Source organism: Anomalospiza imberbis, chromosome 5 (genome assembly GCF_031753505.1).
Source record: "Anomalospiza imberbis isolate Cuckoo-Finch-1a 21T00152 chromosome 5, ASM3175350v1, whole genome shotgun sequence".
NCBI classification, from domain to species: domain Eukaryota; kingdom Metazoa; phylum Chordata; class Aves; order Passeriformes; family Viduidae; genus Anomalospiza; species Anomalospiza imberbis.
In genome coordinates, this window is record NC_089685.1 from 64,293,528 (window position 1) to 64,313,151 (window position 19,624).

At 35.5% G+C, this 19,624-nt stretch overlaps 1 protein-coding gene across 3 annotated transcripts in view; it reads left to right on the forward strand.

Moving 5' to 3' along the window:
• NUP205 (nucleoporin 205) overlaps nucleotides 1–19,624 on the forward strand; it is a 45,179-nt gene that overhangs the window by 6,699 nt on the left and 18,856 nt on the right. For all 3 annotated transcript variants that reach the window (XM_068191603.1, XM_068191605.1, XM_068191604.1), the window contains exons 6-23: nucleotides 968–1,196; nucleotides 1,354–1,518; nucleotides 2,262–2,437; nucleotides 4,310–4,426; nucleotides 5,607–5,744; nucleotides 6,809–6,959; nucleotides 7,754–7,959; nucleotides 9,367–9,549; nucleotides 10,161–10,211; nucleotides 10,797–11,006; nucleotides 11,740–11,839; nucleotides 13,325–13,462; nucleotides 13,709–13,898; nucleotides 14,573–14,693; nucleotides 15,195–15,276; nucleotides 15,710–15,874; nucleotides 17,940–18,064; nucleotides 18,978–19,092. In XM_068191603.1, the coding sequence (XP_068047704.1) occupies nucleotides 968–1,196; nucleotides 1,354–1,518; nucleotides 2,262–2,437; nucleotides 4,310–4,426; nucleotides 5,607–5,744; nucleotides 6,809–6,959; nucleotides 7,754–7,959; nucleotides 9,367–9,549; nucleotides 10,161–10,211; nucleotides 10,797–11,006; nucleotides 11,740–11,839; nucleotides 13,325–13,462; nucleotides 13,709–13,898; nucleotides 14,573–14,693; nucleotides 15,195–15,276; nucleotides 15,710–15,874; nucleotides 17,940–18,064; nucleotides 18,978–19,092 (2,662 nt within the window). The remainder of the gene's footprint in view (nucleotides 1–967; nucleotides 1,197–1,353; nucleotides 1,519–2,261; nucleotides 2,438–4,309; nucleotides 4,427–5,606; nucleotides 5,745–6,808; nucleotides 6,960–7,753; nucleotides 7,960–9,366; nucleotides 9,550–10,160; nucleotides 10,212–10,796; nucleotides 11,007–11,739; nucleotides 11,840–13,324; nucleotides 13,463–13,708; nucleotides 13,899–14,572; nucleotides 14,694–15,194; nucleotides 15,277–15,709; nucleotides 15,875–17,939; nucleotides 18,065–18,977; nucleotides 19,093–19,624) is intronic.

The following is a 19,624-nucleotide window of genomic DNA, read 5'->3' on the forward strand; positions in this document are numbered from 1 at the left end:
CAGATGCTAGGGCTTGTCTTATTTTTAGTGAAGAATTGTAACAATAAAAATCTAAGCCTAATATTTACACTGTGTGTAAATTTCTTCTTTTTTAATTCTGAAGTCTGTATTTTAAATTATCAGCACTACCATTATCTGCACTATTGACATAAGAAAAGTGAACTAATTCACAAATTATTAAAATAGATTGAAACCAAGTTGAGTCAGGTGAATAATTCTCTTAATAACCTAATTGTGTTAATATGAACAAAAGCATTTCTAATAGTCAAGTGAAAATTGCTTAAAAATACATTGTCGTCTTTGTAGTTCTTGGACTTAATTGACACTGTGACTAACTGCAGCATAATTTTGCTAGCAGGAGGATTTTAAACATTATTTTTTTAATTTTTATCTCCTTTCTAATGGGTGATCTGCCTAAAAATCATTCTGTGTAATAATAAATCATTTTACTTTCCACTGAATAAAGAACTAGCTTTACACTTTTGCTATGAATCTAGAAACTGTGGAAAGAGTATCTTTCTCATTTATCTTAAATTACCTTAATTTCACTTTAAGATGAATTTTTGGGCAAAGGGAAGGCTGACTGTATCTAGGGTAACTGCCAGTGCAGTTGTGTAATTAGAGACAGGGAATGTGCCTTCTGTGTGGTACAATTACAGCTATGTAAATTCTGTGTAGATTGATGTCTCTTGAGCTCGACAGGCATGCTGGTTTGTGTGTAGTCGATAATCCCAATTCACACCTCTCATGAAATACATAGGAAAATAAATGTAATTAACAAGCAGAAGCATCCTTTTTTTGTTCAGCACATAAACCAAACATTTTCTGTAGCTGCTGTCTTCAGAGTGATTTTTAGTTTAAGCCAGTCACCATGATTGATTGCGAAGGACAAATTGAACATGTTCCCAGAATAGGTATATTCACTGCATTGGTTTTTTTTTGTTGTTTGTTTGTTTGTCTTGTAAAGGTTTCTGATCTCATTAAAGAATGCCGACAGTCCTTGGCTGAAAGTCTCTTTGTCTGGACCTGTCAGTCACCCCTGAGTAAGGATGACACTCTAATCCTCATAAGTTACCTGGAGAAGGTAACAGTGGAAGCTGATGGCTCATTGGATGGCGTGAACTTGTCTCTTCTCATGGCTCTCCTTTACTGCTTTGATGTCAGCTTTCTGGAACAAGGGGCAGAGGATCGTGAAGGTAATGCTGGCACCTTTCCCAGAGCTTACATTGTATAGATGGATAAATTGTTGTTTAAGCAGTTTTGTTATTGATCAGTAACAAATTGGCAGGATTTTGCATGTGGTTTTTTCACATTTGTTTACTGAGTATTGGTTTTGTGTTTTTGTTGTTGAAGACTTGATGCACCGGCTCCCTCTGCTAGCAGAAAGACAGTACATAGCAACAATCCACACTCGGCTTCAGGAGTCTCAGCCCTGGAAATTACCAGGCCTGCAAGCTACTGTTAGATTAGCCTGGGCACTGACATTGCGAGGAATATCCCAATTTTCTGATGTGACAGGTAAATTACCCTAAAGTTCAGTTGCTGCACATTAGTATTGAGAGCCTGTAATTGGTGTAAGTCAAAGGATCTGTTACCTTTCTGAAGTGTTATTTACTTCCTAAAAACTTTTTCTATGTGAGTTTGGTTGTAGTGAATTGAATTGCTCTGAAATGTACAGAATGTAGAAGTAATTGTTTACTAGACAGTAGTAGTGCCTCATTGAAGTGAAAGAGATTTTAATGTACTGGAAAATTCAAGGATTTAATTTTCAGCTTTAGTATCATTTGAATCTGCTTAAATCCAGATTAGCTTCTTGTGGTTTTTTTACATCTGTAGATGCTCGACCTCAGTATCTTGAGATGATGAATCTATTCATAATTTTTTTTTCCTTTCCGAACCTCACAAGCCATCTAGCTTTCTACTATGTCAAAATTGAGTCTACTCCAAAATATCTAATAAAGAAAATGCAAACATTATAATTAATGTTTAATTAAAGTTGGTTTGTGATTCATGGTTGACTGCCTTAGATTTTTTGGGGTAAATGGATATGCACTGTTAACATTTATTAAAACAGAAAGTTGAGGTCATCATCTGCCATTAATTTATCTTATCTTTTTTTCAGTCTAGTTCTCCTGTACAATAGAAAAAACTGAGTTGATGGAAGCACGGAAATTTGCATGTCAGCTGTGTATCCTGAAATATATTTGTTTGGTAGTAGATTGTTATTTACTTCTTCCCCTCTTGTGAATTTTCTTGCCCAGCTCTAGCAGAATTCACTGAGGCAGACGAGGCAATGGCAGAACTAGCGATTGCTGATTATGTTTTCCTGTTCCTGACTGAATCTGTTGTGGCATCTGAAAATTTCTACCAGGAGGAATTTTACATTCGCAAAATCCATAACCTTGTCACGGACTTCCTCGCACTCATGCCAATGAAAGTAAGTTGTTTGTGTGAATACCACTTATGGAGAAATGTGGGCATCTCTTCTATGTTTCTGTTGTTTGGACGAGGTAGCACAGAGATTTAGACGTCATGCTCAGCTTGAGCCCTGCGCTCCGGCAAACTTGTTCGCTTTATAGAAGCCATAATGTTTGGGGTTTGTTTTCCACCCTGAAGTAGAGTGTGGTTTTTAAAACACTTCAGTGTGGTGAGATTTGCAAAACTAGCTTTTATGGTGGTAGTAGTGTTTGTTTTCCATGATTAAAATTTAAATGAATGCTGACATTCCATTTCAGTTTGGGTTTGGGTTCTTTGGTTTTTCTCCTGCTTTGGCTCAGATTTTCAGTTGCTTGTAGCTAATGCCTGAAGACAAAGAAAGATGTTCATTACAAACTGGATTCTGTAATTCAGGTTATAAGACAAAAGCAGACCATCGACTTACACTCTAGTTTGATATAAGCCAGTACCAGCTGTTTCACAGGAAGTTGTTAGTAGACAATTGAGGTATAGCCCTACAAAGCAACTTTTTGTCTTAACTGCTGATAGGTAGTGGTTGGCTTATGTCCTCAGCTGTTTCTACTGAATCTCAAATTTTAGGTAAAAAGAAGTGTCTGTTTTGCAGGATCTTTGTTTTGCTTTGTGTGTCTGTGTAACCTTTGTTCAGTTTTACTTAAATCTCTAAGTCAGCATTTTAATTAATTCTTCTGCATAGGTTTAGCATTTATGCTGCTTGCCAGTCATGATTTGGGGAAAGCTTTTGGTTGCCTGCATTATATTAGTTCAGAACATGATAACTGGCTTTAGTACTTCAAATAATTCATTATTTAACTTATCAACAGTTTTTTTCTTGTTCAGTTAGTATACCGATTCCTTTCAACATTTATTTCTAGTTCTTAATATTTTTTTCTTGTTATTATTATTTTTAAACTTTTTTCCCGATGAGATACAAATTATTTTGCTGCTCATTCTGTTTTGCATATTGAAATATATTAGACCTTGAACTAGACTGTATTGCCTGTCAACATGGTTTTTTTTTTTTGTATGTTGAATTGGTTGCTTACTTCAGTTTCTTGTTCTTCAATGTCTCCTTAATATTTAACAAGACTTTTAATATCATGTCTGTTTGCTTTCTGTAAGCCTCTGTTGGGGTCTCATGTCAAAAGCTTTTGAATTTAAAATTAAATGTCAGCTGTTTTTTGTTTTGTAATTAGCATTTTCAACACAAGTTTAGGATGCTGATTAAATGGCTACTTTTTTTAAAAAATGCTGCCATTCTTCTTGTTCTTCTCTCTTGTTTTTCCTGTGGTATTTATTGATGTGTGATAATGCTTCCGGCTGAGACAGAGTAACTCCAAAGTTGCATCAGTTCAGACCTTTTCAAGTCATAAAGTAGCTGCAAGTAGAAGTAGTCTTTCATGGTGAAGAAGGGTGCAATCCACAGATCTATATACAGGAATCAATATTTTGCATTCATGTTTGCATTTACATTACATGTTTCTTTTCACTCCTTGTGAGTAATGGTCTAGCATTCTTTGAAAATAAGCTGTCTAGCTTTTAAATTAAAAAGAGGAAAAGCATCCACCTTTTGGAGCCAACCAAAGTATTTGGTGCAGTCAGTTACACAAAACTCCCATGATATAAGTTCAGTGCTTTTGCTATGCAAGTGATTGACTATAACTTTCAGTGCAAGCTCTTGAGGGGAGAGAGGATTGAAAAAATCAAAAATTGAATATTCCTGTCATGTTCGTGCAAGTACATTTGCTTTCTTAGTTTTAATAGGCCATGTAGACAATTCCATTTATTTTGGTTCTGTTTCATTCTTAGCTAAATATAGACCACTGTTTATTTTCCCACTTTATAAATCCTGCAGGTGAAACAGCTGAGAAACCGTGCTGACGAAGATGCTCGCATGATCCACATGAGTATTCAGATGGGTAACGATCCACCTATTTCCCTTCGGAAAGATCTGGAGCATTTAATGCTTCTAGTAAGCCTTATTTTCTTGTAAATTCCTGTGACAAATAATGATTGTGATTTCCATTTGTCATCTGAAACCCATATCTGAATGATACCATATGGTGCTGGATCTTTCCCTTTTGGGATGTATTTTTTTTCCCTTAAGTGTAGACATTTTTCTATAATTTTTCATGTAAAGGAATTAATTTACTGCCTTGGTTTCTGATGTTAATGTCATGGTTTTTATTATTTTTAGTAAGCAAATACTGCATTGTTTCTTATGTTTGAAGGTTTCAGAGGTTTTACCCCACTGTTGACAGTTACTCTGATAAATAATTGAAATGTTTAAATAATTCTCATGCATTGATATATTTGTAATGACAGTTTTGGAAGACTGTTTTGTATTTGCTGTAGAGTAGGCTTGGTAAGGTGACTCCATCAAGGCTGATGGAATTACAAATTCCCTTATTTCAGTAGAGTTTTGACTCTAAGTGTACATTTAAAAGAATGATTTTCTGTCATATTTTAATAAAATAAAGAAAATCAAAATAAAATGGAAAGAAAAATACTTATACTTGTTTAAATATTAGCTATTAGGGTTACTTAAATGCACTTTCAGAAAAATCCATGTTGAAAAACAAATTTGCATACTGAACTGAGGTGTTTTATATTTTCTGGTAATTTAAAAACTTGTATTACTAGTCTTTTCCAAAAATACTCCTTTAGGTTATAGGACATTAGCAGGAAAAATTGTAGTGAAATGCTTTCTTAAGCAGCTCAGATACTTGTAGTAAACTTAAATGAAGAAATAAAAATTTGCTCTGAGAAATTTGTATGTTCAGATAGGAGATAAGATTTCTAATTATGATACCAGCTATCTTGTAAAATTAATGTATAAAGGTAGGCATATGGTTGTTTAAGGAGAAATGACAATGGTTTTTTTAGCAATGGTTTAATCCATAATAGTTAAATAGAAAATTATTAAATTTCCACTGATAAGTGCATTCAGAATTTTGCTGGCTGTCACTAGTTCCAATACTGTTATTTAGAAGCTGTGATTTTCAGAAAGTTTTAAGAACTGGAGCACCAGCCCTGCGATGCTTTGCCTCTCAGATGTGTTTAGCTAATCTAGAAGCAGTGCTTATGTTTGAAGTAATTGTTTTTTTCTTCCTGGAGTTTATACTTTTCTATCATCTTCCTTTTTCTGACAGATTGCTGAGTTGTATAGGAAAGACCCCTTTAATCTGGAGCTTGCCCATGAGTACTGGTGTCCGTCGGAGCCCCTGCAGACATCCACCATCATGGGCTCCTACCTTGGAGTAGCTCACCAGCGACCCCCTCAGCGCCAGGTTATCTAGATTTTCTTGAGTAATTACTAGAAACTTAAAACTAAAGTAACAAAAAACCTTCAAGCAACAAATTTTTTGGTATCCTTATTACAGATAACCTCTAAGAAGATCTTACCTTTTTTCAGTGACTGATTTGCATGTGTCCTGCTCTTCATGGCATGGTTGTTGTTGGTTGCCCTAAAATGAGCTACTGCCAGCCATTTATGGTTGTCAGTAAACTTAGCAAGAGTACTAACAAACCTCTGTGAAAATGTTATTTAGGTTTGGTTTGGTTTGTTACAGTTGCTAAATGGATTCTGATAGCGCTCTTGTGTTTTTTGTCTGATGACTTCTACATGCCTTTTTCATGTAACTGAGAAGTTAGATTCCTTAACAATAAAAAAACCAAAACTTTATTAACTGCAGTTGATAGTATTCTAGGGGTAAAAAGTCCTAAGAATATTTTAATTATTTAAAGTCCTAAAATTATAGTCCATAAGAGACAGAACTTAAAATTAGAATGAAGAAACAATCTAAGCAGATAAAGCAGACATTCCAAAAACTCCTTGGCTATCTGGGGCGCTGTCAGCGCTCAGTGCTTCTTGAAGGACTGTGCAGTGCTAGGCAAAACCTTGTACAAGACAAATCAGATACATCCCAAGACCTACCCAGAATATTGGCAACTTAAATTAGGGCCAGGTGCAAGCAAGCCTGATATGATCCTGAAAGGAACCACAGTGTGTGTGAGTCACTGTTCAGGTATATGACAAGCACACTGAATTCTTTACTTAACTTGCACTGTGAGATGTGCTAGTAATACTCCTGTGGAACATTTAGGAGCTGAAGTAAATATTATCACTGGAAATACAGAATTGCAAAGTTAGTATATTCTGCAGTCGCATGAGTTATTTTGTTTAGTTCCTCTTTCAAACATGTCTGACTGAATAGGCCAGTCTACAAAGGAACTTGTCTACCCTGCTCTCATTACGTTAGAGACTGTTTTCTGACTTTTACTTCTTAATGTTTTCCTGTAATACTCAGATTTTCCCCTTTTTTTTTTTAACACTGATCTTTATTTGTTCTAGGTTGTCTTGTCAAAGTTTGTTAGGCAAATGGGAGATCTACTTCCTTCCACAATTTACATCCCATACTTGAAAATGCTGCGGGGACTGGCTAGTGGGCCTCAGTGTGCTCATTACTGCTTTAGTTTGCTAAAAGTCAATGGCAGTAGTCATGGTAAGAGAAGTGACACTTCAGCTCTTTCTCAACTCCTTTTCTTTTGAAAAGTGTGAAGACTCATTTGAGATGAATTGTGGCCTCATACTTTTAACATTTCATTATTAGTACAAAGGTAAAATTGGAAGTCTACTTGAAGCTGTAATCTGAAAGAAAACGTGACAGATGAGGTAGTTGGATGTCTGAGCACCGTAGCAAGCAAGTCACCTAGTGAAATAATGCTTTTTTTAAAAAAAGCACCATGTCTTAACACCATAAGAAATGCAGAATGTCAGTGTTGCTTATTATAAAACAAAAAATAAGTTATGTCCTAAAGTTAGCTGTATTTGCAAAATAAGTAATGTCCTAAAGTTAGCTGTATTTGCAAAACGTACAATGTAACTTTCCTGAGCTAACTTTGTTCAGTTAGAATTTTTTGATACATGTAATACAATAGCACTTTCTCAAAATAAGAGATGCTGGTCAGTCCTGTGTTTTGCATTCATTTTGCATTGGTCAAATTATAAAAAAATCCCCTACTTTGAAGACACAAATAATGCTGCAAAGATTCCAATTCATAAAACAGAAAACTTATTTATACTAGTTCTTTGCATTAGCACATTTCTGTCTCAAAAAAACCATAAACAAGCAAAAGTCCCCAAACATAAATGTTTTATTCTGGATACAATAACTTTCCTTTGAACTTTACTTTTTCCTTTAGATAAGAAAGTTTTCCTTTTAGTTTTAGCTACCCTGCTTTTCACCCTGTGGAAGAGTAGAAAGAAAATCTTGTCGCCTGTTTGTCATTTTTCTAGCGGAAAACATCCAAGGAGCAGGTGGTAGTCCTGTCTCCTGGGAGCATTTCTTCCACTCTTTGATGCTTTATCATGAGCACTTAAGGAAAGACTTGCCGAGTGCAGACAGTGTCCAGTACCGTCACCTGCCTCTCCGAGGCATCACACAGAAAGAACAGGATGGATTAATTGCATTTTTACAGCTGACTACTGTTATAGTCAATTGGGTAAGTAACCTTTTATTTGGTTTTCTTTGTTAATACTTTTTTTTTTCTTGCAAATCATCATCATTCAGCTCAGAAGTTCTCCTTGACCAAAAAAAGTATGTCAGGAAAATTTATCTAGCAGTTGTCATTTTGTTAATGAACTCCAAAAGTATGGGAAGCATCAGGAGTAACTGTAATTGCCAAACACTGAAGGTGTAGGTGAAGCAGAAGGAGATGATGCCTTTTCCTGAGTTGTTGGTATTGCTGATTTTCTTGCTTGACTCTCGTGCTGGTAATGGAGATGTCTTTCAGAAGTGAGGTATATTCACAATAAATCACTATGTAGTAGTAAAGTTCTTTGCCTTTATTTGTGAGTTTGAAAAAGCAAAAGTCATAGTTGAATTCTAAATGATGTGGTAGAAATTTAGCAAGAAATGATATCAGCTGTGAAACTTGCCTCCAGGGTTATCATTTAAAATGTCCCCAAACCAAGGGTTTAAAGTTATTTGAATTAATTGTCTGGAAGAGAATTCCAGGAGAATAAAATTGCAGTGCATAATTTTGTATTGTGACTTGTCTGTGTAATTCTGAATAGTGTAGAATTCTGCTCTTAAGTACCCACCAGATTTTGCAGCCTAAAAGTTTTGTGATACAGTGAGATGGCCTTGGTTTTGCTGACATAAACACAAGACACATCAGTGAAATTAAATGTGTTTTTTAAAAATCATCTTTGGTGGTAATGATAATGGAGTGATCCTGTTTGAGCTGTAACGTCAGCATTGGTTATGCATGGAGAAAAGGGAACTCTTAAAACTAGTATTTCTTGGCATCATCAAATCATAATCTGGGATGAAGATAAATTTGTTCTAAGGATGAAGGGAATTACCATTTGATGAGGCTAGAGGCTTGTTCCTGTCCAGTGGTTCAACGCAGAGTCTCTAGTGAGCTTACGTGAGTGATGATCCTGTTGTTAGACTAAAACAAATTGACACAAGTTCTTAGTAAACATCCAAATGAAGTGTGAGTTCATAGAAATACTTAGAGATAGGAGTATATAGAATGTTTGTAATAGAAATACTCATAAAAGTCCATCTACCCATGCTTGAAGATGCTAGAGCATAAGTACTTAAAGACTAATTCCATGAATGTGTGTCTGCTAAAAAAAAGCCAATTGTTAAAAGAAGCCTGTATTATCCAAATAATTTTTCTGCGTGGATAGGCACAATTTTAGTACTTGTAAGTCTTTATCCTCAGCTTTTTGTTTAACTAAAATGGTTGGCTTTGGAATTGTCTACTATTCTTTTGATATTTTGTGTACTTTCAAGTACAAAGCAGAGTCTTTGGTACTGAACTGTGAATTCGAGATTGTAAGACATGAAAAACCTTCAAAGTAATAATCTGCAGTTCCGTTTTCTGTTGACTCTGTAGAGTGAGAATGCTCGTTTGGCTCTTTGTGAGCACCCTCAGTGGACACCAGTAGTGGTCATCCTGGGACTTCTACAGTGCAGCATTCCTCCTATTTTGAAAGCAGAGCTATTAGAAACCCTTACTGCTTTTGGAAGATCTCCTGAAATAGCTGCTTCACTCTGGCAATCCCTGGAATATACACAGGTATCTTTTGGATTTTCAGTGCTTAGAACTGCAGCATCCTAGTTTGTTGAAATTGCCAGTAGTATATTTGAAATAGTATTGCATTTCCTCCTAAATTTTCTTTTTGCCATTGTTGAGTATAATTTTTTTCATGTACTTAATGCTTTGAAACGATTTTGAAAATGGCAGTACCGCCTCAGAGATGTCATTGGCTGTACTTATTTTACATCAATACGGGTTTCCTAACAGTCCTGTTTGAACTGTAATTGCTGCCTTATTTTTGGTTGCTAGTAAGAGACGATGACAATAATGACATCTCACCACCTTTGTTTCCTAATTTATGATATTTCTTAAAATATACTATTGTAAGAGATAGTGTAGGAAATGTCTTTCCCCTACCCAATATAAGATAAAAATCATTAATGTGAAAATCTGATGCAGATCTTGGAGAACGTAAAGCTGGAAGCATACAAATATCAAACATAATCCAGCCTCCCAGACAGAAAAATCTGAAATGTGATGAATATATTCTTTTTTTTCCACTTCTGATAAAAATTAAATTCTGAATTTTTTTTTCACTTTGATTATGGGAAATGTATTGGTCTGTTTTAATTTCTCTTTCTGTTTTGAAGATACTACAAACTGTGAGAAGTCCAGGCCAGAGACAAGCAATTGGTATTGAGGTAAGAGAGTCTCTGTACTTTGGCAGCCTCTCTGATCATCTGCATATGCATTTGGGAAGCACTTGCAGAGGCTGCCTCTCCTTCATGTGTCCATGGGAAACTTTTCTAATAGATGCTGTTGTTTCACTGCTTTGTAATTTACTTTCAGGCCTGCTTGTAATTTCTGGAAAATTTTATCCATTTTTGCGTGTAGTTAAGCTTCATACTAGTAACAGAACAGCATCTAAACCCTCAAATTCCTCATGAGCACTTCTTACTAAGTTTTTCCTAAATTGGATTCACTTTTTTTACATCTTGGTGTAGCTCACTTTGTGTCCATGGTAAATAAAAACAAAGTAGGTAAATGTTGAGGCATATCTTCTAGTAGCTCAGAAAGGAATGAGTATGTGTTGCTGAACTGAAATAACAGTACTGACTCTTTGCTGCTTTTGCTCTGTTTGCGTTGTACTATAGACAGAAATGCTGCTAAGTTGATTCACTGTGAAGTAATCCACAGATAATGCTATTACATTATTTCTCACATGCTTCTTCCTCCCCCAAAATTTATGATTTGTCTCCTCCTTTTTTTGCTGTCCTCCTGGGAAGGTTGAATTGAATGAGATTGAGTCCCGATGCGAGGAATATCCTTTAACTCGTGCTTTCTGTCGACTCATCAGCACACTAGTGGAGAGTTCATTCCCAGCTAACTTGGGAGCAGGTCTCCGCCCTCCAGGCTTTGATCCCTATCTCCAGTTCCTCAGGGATTCTGTGTTTCTCCGTTTCCGCACAAGAGCTTACCGGAGAGCTGCTGAAAAAGTAAGTTTGGTTTGAAAATTTTTATTTTCTTAGGATATAGTTGTTGATGTGGCTTAGATCTGTTTGAGAAAGCTTTGCAAAAGTAACTTAGAGCACTTGGTAGTGTTTTGATTCTGTAAACAAGTGATATTTCAATTCATGGGTCAGGATATACTTCAAAGGAGCTTGTATGAAGTGTCTTTTAAAAAGAAGTTTGTATTCCTAAATTTCAATTTGCTGTGCAGGATTCTGCAAGTCTACTACATGGCTAATGCTTTCTGAACATGACATGCCCAAATCTACAAGTCAGATTTGTCCTTTTCTCAATGTTACCTCAGGAAATATTTCTGACTTGCTGAACCAAGGAATTTGGCTTTGGTTCTGGATGAAGGTACATGCTAAACTTTATCCTGGAAGCTGGCTATTCTTGATCTGTTCTTAGCTGTATACCTCATAAAAACTATTTATCGCTTATACTTAAAATATCCTTATATGTATATTGTATAATAGCCTAAAACAGGTAATAAATCAGTTTCAGTGTTCCCTTTTCACTTCAGAAAGAAAGCTTGGGCTTTCAAATGATTTGACATGATGAAGTTTAGTGTTGTTGGCATGACTGTCTAATTTTGAAATGCTAGCCATGATTCTGATCCAGTACATCACTGCACTGTGTGTTGTGTTCTTTGTCATCTTGGTCTTGTTGCTTCAGTATCAGCCTTAATCTGTGTATGATTTGTTTTCTCATCTTCTGCAGTGGGAAGTAGCTGAGGTTGTTCTAGAAGTGTTTTACAAATTATTGCGGGACTACGAACCTCAACTTGAAGACTTTGTGGACCAATATGTGGAGTTACAAGGTTATCTTGTTCATTTGTTCACTGACAAAGAGAATTGTAGCTTGTTTTGCTCTGCTGTCTCCATCTTGGGATCTTGTTTAGTATTGCAAATAAGCTGGTGGAAAGCTAGATCAAGACTTTAAAACAGGAAAATGTTAAAAAAATTTTGATGTAGTACTGAGATCTGCATTGCTGACTCAGTAGGTCTTCATGTACACTATTTTCTACTTCTCTGTCTCTGCTAGGAGGATAACTTGTCTCTTCAATTTCTGATTTATTTGAACAGCAACTTTTGACACTTGAACAGCACCTTGGTTTTGGCTTGTTCCTCTGGACTTGTTTGGTCTATATCTAAATCACCACTATTTGTAGGGTTAATTTAAAGGAGTCATTGTATTTGAGATAACCTTTACTATTAATATTATTGATATATGAATTATTGAAAGCAGACAGTAGTGGTATAATTGTGACCTGGAGTAATTTAATTCTGAGCAACTATTCTTTAAAAGGCTAAAGCAGATTATGCTTGCCTCCTTATAGGAAATCTTGGGCTTATTTGGGCTCTAAATTTTTTTTTTCTTGAAACAAAGTTTCTTATAATGAATTCCATCGTGATGCCTGTGGATTTCTTGTAGCAGTGCTGTGAGAATGACTTCTTAATTGAAAACAACTTTAGAGTTGGAAGGCCTCTGTGCCTCATACTTCGACGAAGCGTCCTTGGCAGCATAACTAGCTCAGAAAATTTGTTAGCTTGTTCCTGTCCTCAGCTAATCCTTCAACTTGTGTGGTTATTTGTGGCCTCCATGATACGTTGGAGAAGTGGGTTAATCTAGTTTTGGGTAGATGCATTTTTTGAACAGATTCAGTGTGTGGCTCCATAGTGGCATGTCTTCTCTGTTGGTGTGTGGTGGAGTGGCACACATGGAATGAATGGAAGAAGGGCATTTTTAAAGCTGGTGCCAAAAGAAACCTTTGTGCCCTTGTTCTCACTTGTGTGTGATTCTTAATGTTTTCCTGCTGTTATCTACCACAGTTTATGAAGGACGTGCATAAATCAGAAGCAATAGTCTTCTCCTTTTATTTTATACCATGAAGGTCTTTAAATTTTAGGCTAGTAGTTTTGTTTTTGCATACATTATTACAACAGTCATAGGAAGTCATTCTCTTTGACTTCTGGAAATACTTTTCCCCTCATTCAGAGTCTTTGTGCAGGTTTGCAGGGGGACGTAAACTTTTTCGTTTCTTTTAGGTAAGATCTTTTTTGGGGTTAAATTGGAAATTGTGCTATTAGATACTGGATAGTAATGGTAATTGCCTTTACAACTATTCCCAAACTTTTAAAATTTCCTCAATGGCTTCTGTATAAAGAAAATCTCTGAAGACTTTGTACAAAGGATGTTGCTCAGAGCCAGAGGGGCTGTTATGTTGTAGCTTATGCTAACATGAGTAATAGAAGGGGTTTTTATTTGAGGTTAATTTTTTTTTTTTTACTCCTTCTGTCTTTAGGAGAAGAAATAATAGCATATAAACCACCTGGATTCAATTTGATGTATCATCTGTTGAATGAGTCCCCAATGCTGGAACTTTGCCTTAGTTTGCTAGAAGAAGGGGTTAAGCAGCTTGATACGTACGCTCCATTTCCTGGTATGTGCCTAGAATTCATTTTTCATGTGAAGTCAAAATGTATAGTAAGTAGGATTTAAAGCTAACATTGCATATCTGTAACTTACTATTGTATCTCTTGCATATAAAAATCATAGTTTGGGGAAGCTTTCCTACTGGTAAGCAACTGATAGGTTTTTTTCTTGGTGCAAGGCTTGATGAATGACATTTATGAATGCAGTCTGTTTAGCTTCTCCTTTGTATTTCTCATGTTCTTTGTGACTGCAGGGAAGAAGCATTTAGAGAAAGCTGTACAATACTGCCTTGCACTTCTAAACTTAACCCTACAGAAGGAGAATATTTTTATGGATCTGTTGCGGGAGAGCCACCTTTCCCTTATTGTCACACCACTGGAGCAGCTGCTTCAAGGAATCAATCCTCGCACTAAAAAGGCCGATCATGTGGTGAATATTGCTAGGTATGTACAAAGTACTGAGAAGGGAGGAGTTTTGGAAGCATGGAAGTGTTTGGATTCTGGTTCCTTCCATTGGTTTCACTAGCCAATGCTCCTCTTCACACAGAGCATCTTATGAATTTTTTTTTGGTGAGGGGAGATGTCTCCACAGGTGGTATGATCTGTGATTGTCTAGTGCAATATTGGGATCTGTATTTACAGTTTTTCTTTCTGAATTCCCCCCCTCTCATGATTTCTTTGTCTACTTTATGTTCCATGATTCCCTTGCATATAATTTCATTTTGCCCCAGACTTTGGTTGCCACAGAGTGGAAAAGTTCAATGAATTTGGTTCTTGGCCATGTTTTACAGTATTGTCCATTATTTACTGTATTAAATGCCTACAAGCTGTTGTTTTAACTTCTGCAGCAGTGTTTAATGTAGATATTGGATAAAAAGAATGATAAAAATTCCAGGAAAGATTATTATCCCTACTTAGCCTACTCATCTCTTCCAATGGAGGAGCATTCAGTGTTTCATATAGAGTGAAATTTTATTTAAAGCTTTAATGTTATCTCATGTAATTTGATTTGGAAATGTTTTAGTTCTAAATGTTGTTTAGTTTCTTATCCATGCATTACCATCTTGAAAAAGTTAAATTTTCAACAATTTCATTTCCATAATCTTGTGTCTTTGAAGGTATCTTTACCATGGAAACAGCAATCCTGAACTAGCTTTTGAAAGTGCCAAGATTTTGTGCTGTATTTCTGATAATTCCAACATCCAGATAAAACTAGTTGGTGATTTCACACATGATGAGGTAAGTATCTGTTTGTTTGAATCTGGAAAGAGAAACCAACAGAGAAATACTGGGGCTTCATAATGTTTCTTTAAAGGATAGGTTTCTAGGTCAACTACATTAAAACTATATTTTGTTTTATATATACCCACATATAAAACATATTTTACTGTGGCATTGGAAAAACAATTACTTCATTAATTGAAAAAAGCAAAATCATGAATGTTTTGAAGAAGAAAAAGGACAATATTCTTTGAGATAAGGAGATCTTTTTGTGACTTTATAGTCTTCAGTCTGTTAGAATAATTTAGCTTATGTAACAACAGTGGATTTTTTTCCTGTTCACTGGATAATTGCTAACCTGTTCCTAGAACGTCTGTGATTTTAACTCTTGCTTATTAATTAGGTTATATAATTTTTGTCTAAAAGTTCTGTCAACTTACATGGAGGGAATTATGAAAAGTATTTGGTTTAATACTCTTAAAATTGTCTTCATTTCCATCCTTCAATTGTTGAATACAGAGTGTTAGCCAGAAGCTGATGGCTGGATTTGTGGAATGTTTAGACAATGAAGATGCAGAAGAATTAATTAATCCAGATGAGGGTATGTAAAAGGCTTCTTAAAATGGGTTAAACAGTTGTCTTTTGCATGGAATAAAGTTAATGAACTAAGTTCATTACTGAACTGTCCTTAAGTCAGGAAACAGTCTTCCTCTGTTTTCTGTGGAATTGGACCTTTAACAGAATGAAAAGCACCAGTGTTTTGTTAAAGTATGTCCACATTATGATGAGCCAACTCCAAACTGAATCTGTTTTCAGAAGACAACTATTTAACATTGCTTTTGATATATTATTTACAGCTGTATTAAGAGTAACTAAAAATTTTATTTATGTATCTCTTTGCACTAATATAAGTTCATCCCTCAACATTCTTGTATTTTACTTGAAGACATGAAGATTATTCTATTAGATGTATTTTTACTTCATTAGTCACCATACCTGCTTTTTCTCCTTTTTCTTTTCTTTTTCTAATCAAGAACTGGAGCCAGAGAAGAAACGGGCACAAATCCATCATGAAACAAGGATCCATATTCTGAATCTCCTTATCACCTCTCTTGAGTGCAGTCCTCCCAGCCTAGCTCTGTATCTCTTGGGATTTGAACTAAAGAAACCTGTCAGCACCACAAATTTGCAAGATCCAGGTATGAAGAGGAGAGGTTGATCTGCCTTTTAATCAGTTCTGCTAACAACACTGAGATTCTTTTTTGGGAAATTCTTGGGAAAAAGCAGTTCCTCTTCAATTAAAGTATAAAACAACAGGCCTTGTCCTCAAAAGTTGCACGAAAAGATGTATTAATACTCAAATGCAGCATTTAAACAACTTTAGGATTTGAGTCTTTGTTTAAGTTGTATTTTGGAACAGACTTGAAATTAGAATTGTGGGGGAAAATGATTATTTAGAAGGGAAAAATTAATGTATTTTTAATTTAATACAGCGTAGTTGTGTCCCTAGTACAAAGAAGTTGATTTGATGATCCAAGTAGTACCTACATATGACAACATGTGAGCCTACAAAGAGAGTGTTGCTTTTAACTGGTTATATTTCTTGGCTATTGTTTTGTCCTTCCTCAAACTCCTATTTAAAATTATTTATAGGAAAGAAAACAAGTTTTGTTTTTTAATGTTGTAGAAGAAAACCTTTTAGAACATGTGGGATTTCATTCCAGTGCTAGGAGTATATAAATACATTAATTATATCTATATGACAATGCAAACTTCAGAAATATCACTCCTGCTGCTTTCATGTTGAATTGGTGAGAGTAATAGTGTGTTACTATGTGTCTTGTTTGCCTCCTCAGTTTCTAAGTGGTATTTTACAGAACAGACTGAGCAAGTCCAGCAGGGATGATCAGGGAGCTGGATTACTCAGGCTGTGAGGAGAAGCTGAGGGACGTCTGGAAACGAGAAAGGCTTTGAGGGAACCTAATAGAAATCTTTGAACACCTGCAAAGACGTAAATGACAGGATGAAACCAGACTCTTCAGAGGAGTGTGGGAGGAAGATGAGAGGCAATAGGCATAAAATGAAACAAGAGAGGCTCAATTTGGATATAGGAGAAATTTTTTCACCAGAAGATAGTGAAGCAGGTTGGCTATAGAGGTCATGCAGTCTTCATGTTTGGACGGTTTCAAGACCCAACTGTCTAAAGCCATGAACAATGGTTTGATATCATAGCTAGCAGTAGTTTGGTGTTGAGATGTCATGGTGTCCCTTCCAGTCTGAAATACAAGGTTATTTCTCAACTGTTTTAAAGGATGTTTTATATAAACAAGCTTGAACAACATTCAATAATTTGATTTTAGTGTTTTGAGAAGAATATTTCTCATTATCTTCAGGTTTGTATTGGATGCTATAGTCCAGCAGTTTTTAGTTGTTCATAGTTCTAAATGAAGAGTAGATAGGACCTGAGTTTTATTTCTTCAGATATTGTGAAATATCTGTAGTTACACAATACAGGTAACTGATCTGCACCCACACAATTTTACAGGGTATCTATTATATGTTAGATCAGTGATAAGGAAATCTGTCTCAAGGGTGTGAGAGACCTTGCCCACGTCTTTCAATTTTCTTGTTAATAACGTGAAGAAATAATGACTGTAAAGACATTTACCTCAAGATAATAATTTCCTGCTAAAGCATAAATTATACATGTTCAAACAGAGATTATTTCCCCTATAAGAACTCTGATTATTGATGCTTTTGCTGCTTCCACACCTCTTTTGGGTCGATTAAAGAATTAATTGGCTAAAGGAAGAATGCAAAAAGACAGAATTTTGACTTCAGTATTAAAATCTATTCCCTATTCCCCGTGGTTGCAGTGTCAGGTGCCTTTAGAAGAATTAGTCATATAATGGTTGTATTTGTAAAATAAGACAGGAATTTTTTAAAGCTGTTCTTTCAAATAGTCAAATGGCTATTGGTTTAAAAGTGTAAAAGCAAGAATTCAAACTGATTCACTAGCATCTCAAAAGCCTACAGACTAAGTATAAATACTTCCATTAGGTTTTTGCTGAAACATGATTCCTTCTTTGATTTTAAGTAATGGTGATAAAACTTTGCCAGAAGTTTTTGCTGCAGCTTTGTGGAGCAGTATAGTGTAGCACAGGGTATCTGAACAATTTAGGTTCTGTATTTCTGTGTACTTTATCTATATTGGCTATGGAGGAAAGTAAGATCAAGAATGTCAAGTTGTTTTTCTCTTTTCAGGTGTCTTGGGTTGCCCCCGGACTTGCCTTCATGCTATTTTGAACATACTGGAGAAGGGTACTGAAACAAGGAGTGGGCCTACAGCAGTTCGGGAATCTCCCCATCTTGCAGAGCTCTGTTACCAGGTATTCAGCATATTTTCTGTTGGCATATACTAAAAGTAGACTCTAAATAAAATTGGCTACTTCTTGGTTGGTGAACACAGGTGGTTGTTGACTCTGATAATAGTTTCATTTTTAAAATGAATATGTCAAGTTTTTATATATATTGAACGCTTTCTATTTTACCTTTTTCTGTTTAAAAAAATACCTCACAGCATCACAGAAATCAAAGGATCTGCACTCATGTCAGAAACTTGGAATTAGGATATATGTATAAAACTTAACCTAAATATTTTTGGTCAACCTCTAAGCCCGTTGGAATATGTGCCAGTTTTTACTTTTTTTTAAAATTTTGGAAGTGTAATATGATAGCAAATAACATAAAATTCCAGCTAAGCCAGTGAAATTCTTTGCTTTATTCTGTAGCCATGAGAGAATGTACATGGCTGAGAATGAGAGAATGTGTGGCTGAGAGGGTCGGGTGGGGGAGACAGCTGAGTTAGACAGATGTGTGAAGTAGCTGATGCTTGCACTCTTGTATCATGTTGAAAATCCATGGGCTCTAGAAAGGATTGTAACATTATTAAAAGCAAAAGGCAATTCTGTAGAAACAAGAAAAATTTATTACATTTCCTGTCTTGGTGGACGTACAGACAGAAAAAGACTTAAAATGAGCTGAACCATCAGGCTAATCTGTTGTCATCTTGTGAACAAACAGCCATTGTGGTCATCCACATGCTGATAGTCCTTTAAGATCATAATTCAACATCTGTTACAAATAATATGTTCAACTTTGAAGAAAGCTGATGGAAAATTTACTGTAAATACTGGTAATATTGTTTGAGCAGCAGAACAGTATTATGCTTCTTTTGATTTGGTGGTTGGTTTGTTTTAAAATAAATTCCATTCATGGATGTCTACTGTTTTTGATTGTCAGGTGATCTATCAATTGTGTGCATGCTCTGACACTTCAGGTCCAACTATGAGATATCTGAGGACCAGCCAGGATTTCTTATTTACTCAGCTGCAGTACTTGCCATTTTCTATCAAAGGTAATTTTTATGCTGTGATAAGATTGTACATGCTTAAAATTCAATGCATTTTTTGACTCCCTCGGAGTGAAAGTAGAAACATAAGTAGCATTATAAAACTGAATTTATTGCAGGCTCTGCTGATCATTTAATTCTGCAAAAATTGAACTCTCCCTACTTAAGAAGTTCAGAATATTAGTGCTGAACTTTTGGAAAAGAATGTTAGCTTTGGAATGCACCAAGTCTCCAGAACCACACGCTAATCTATATTGCAATTATCATTGTAGTTTTGTTAGATCATGCTACAGAAAAAAAAAATTGAAAAGTAAGAGTGTTATAAAGAACCAAGGGAATATAAGGCTGATGGTTGTAACCACCTGTGTTGGCCCTTTCTTTGAATAAAGTACTTTTAACCTAGTGGGTGTGTTTTTTATATTTCAAAACAGGATTTCTCATGTGCTTAAACTGAATAAATGTACTTTATCAGATGCTTGCTCTTTTGTTCATTTTCAGTAAACCTAGCATTCAAGTACATGTATCCAGCACATATAAA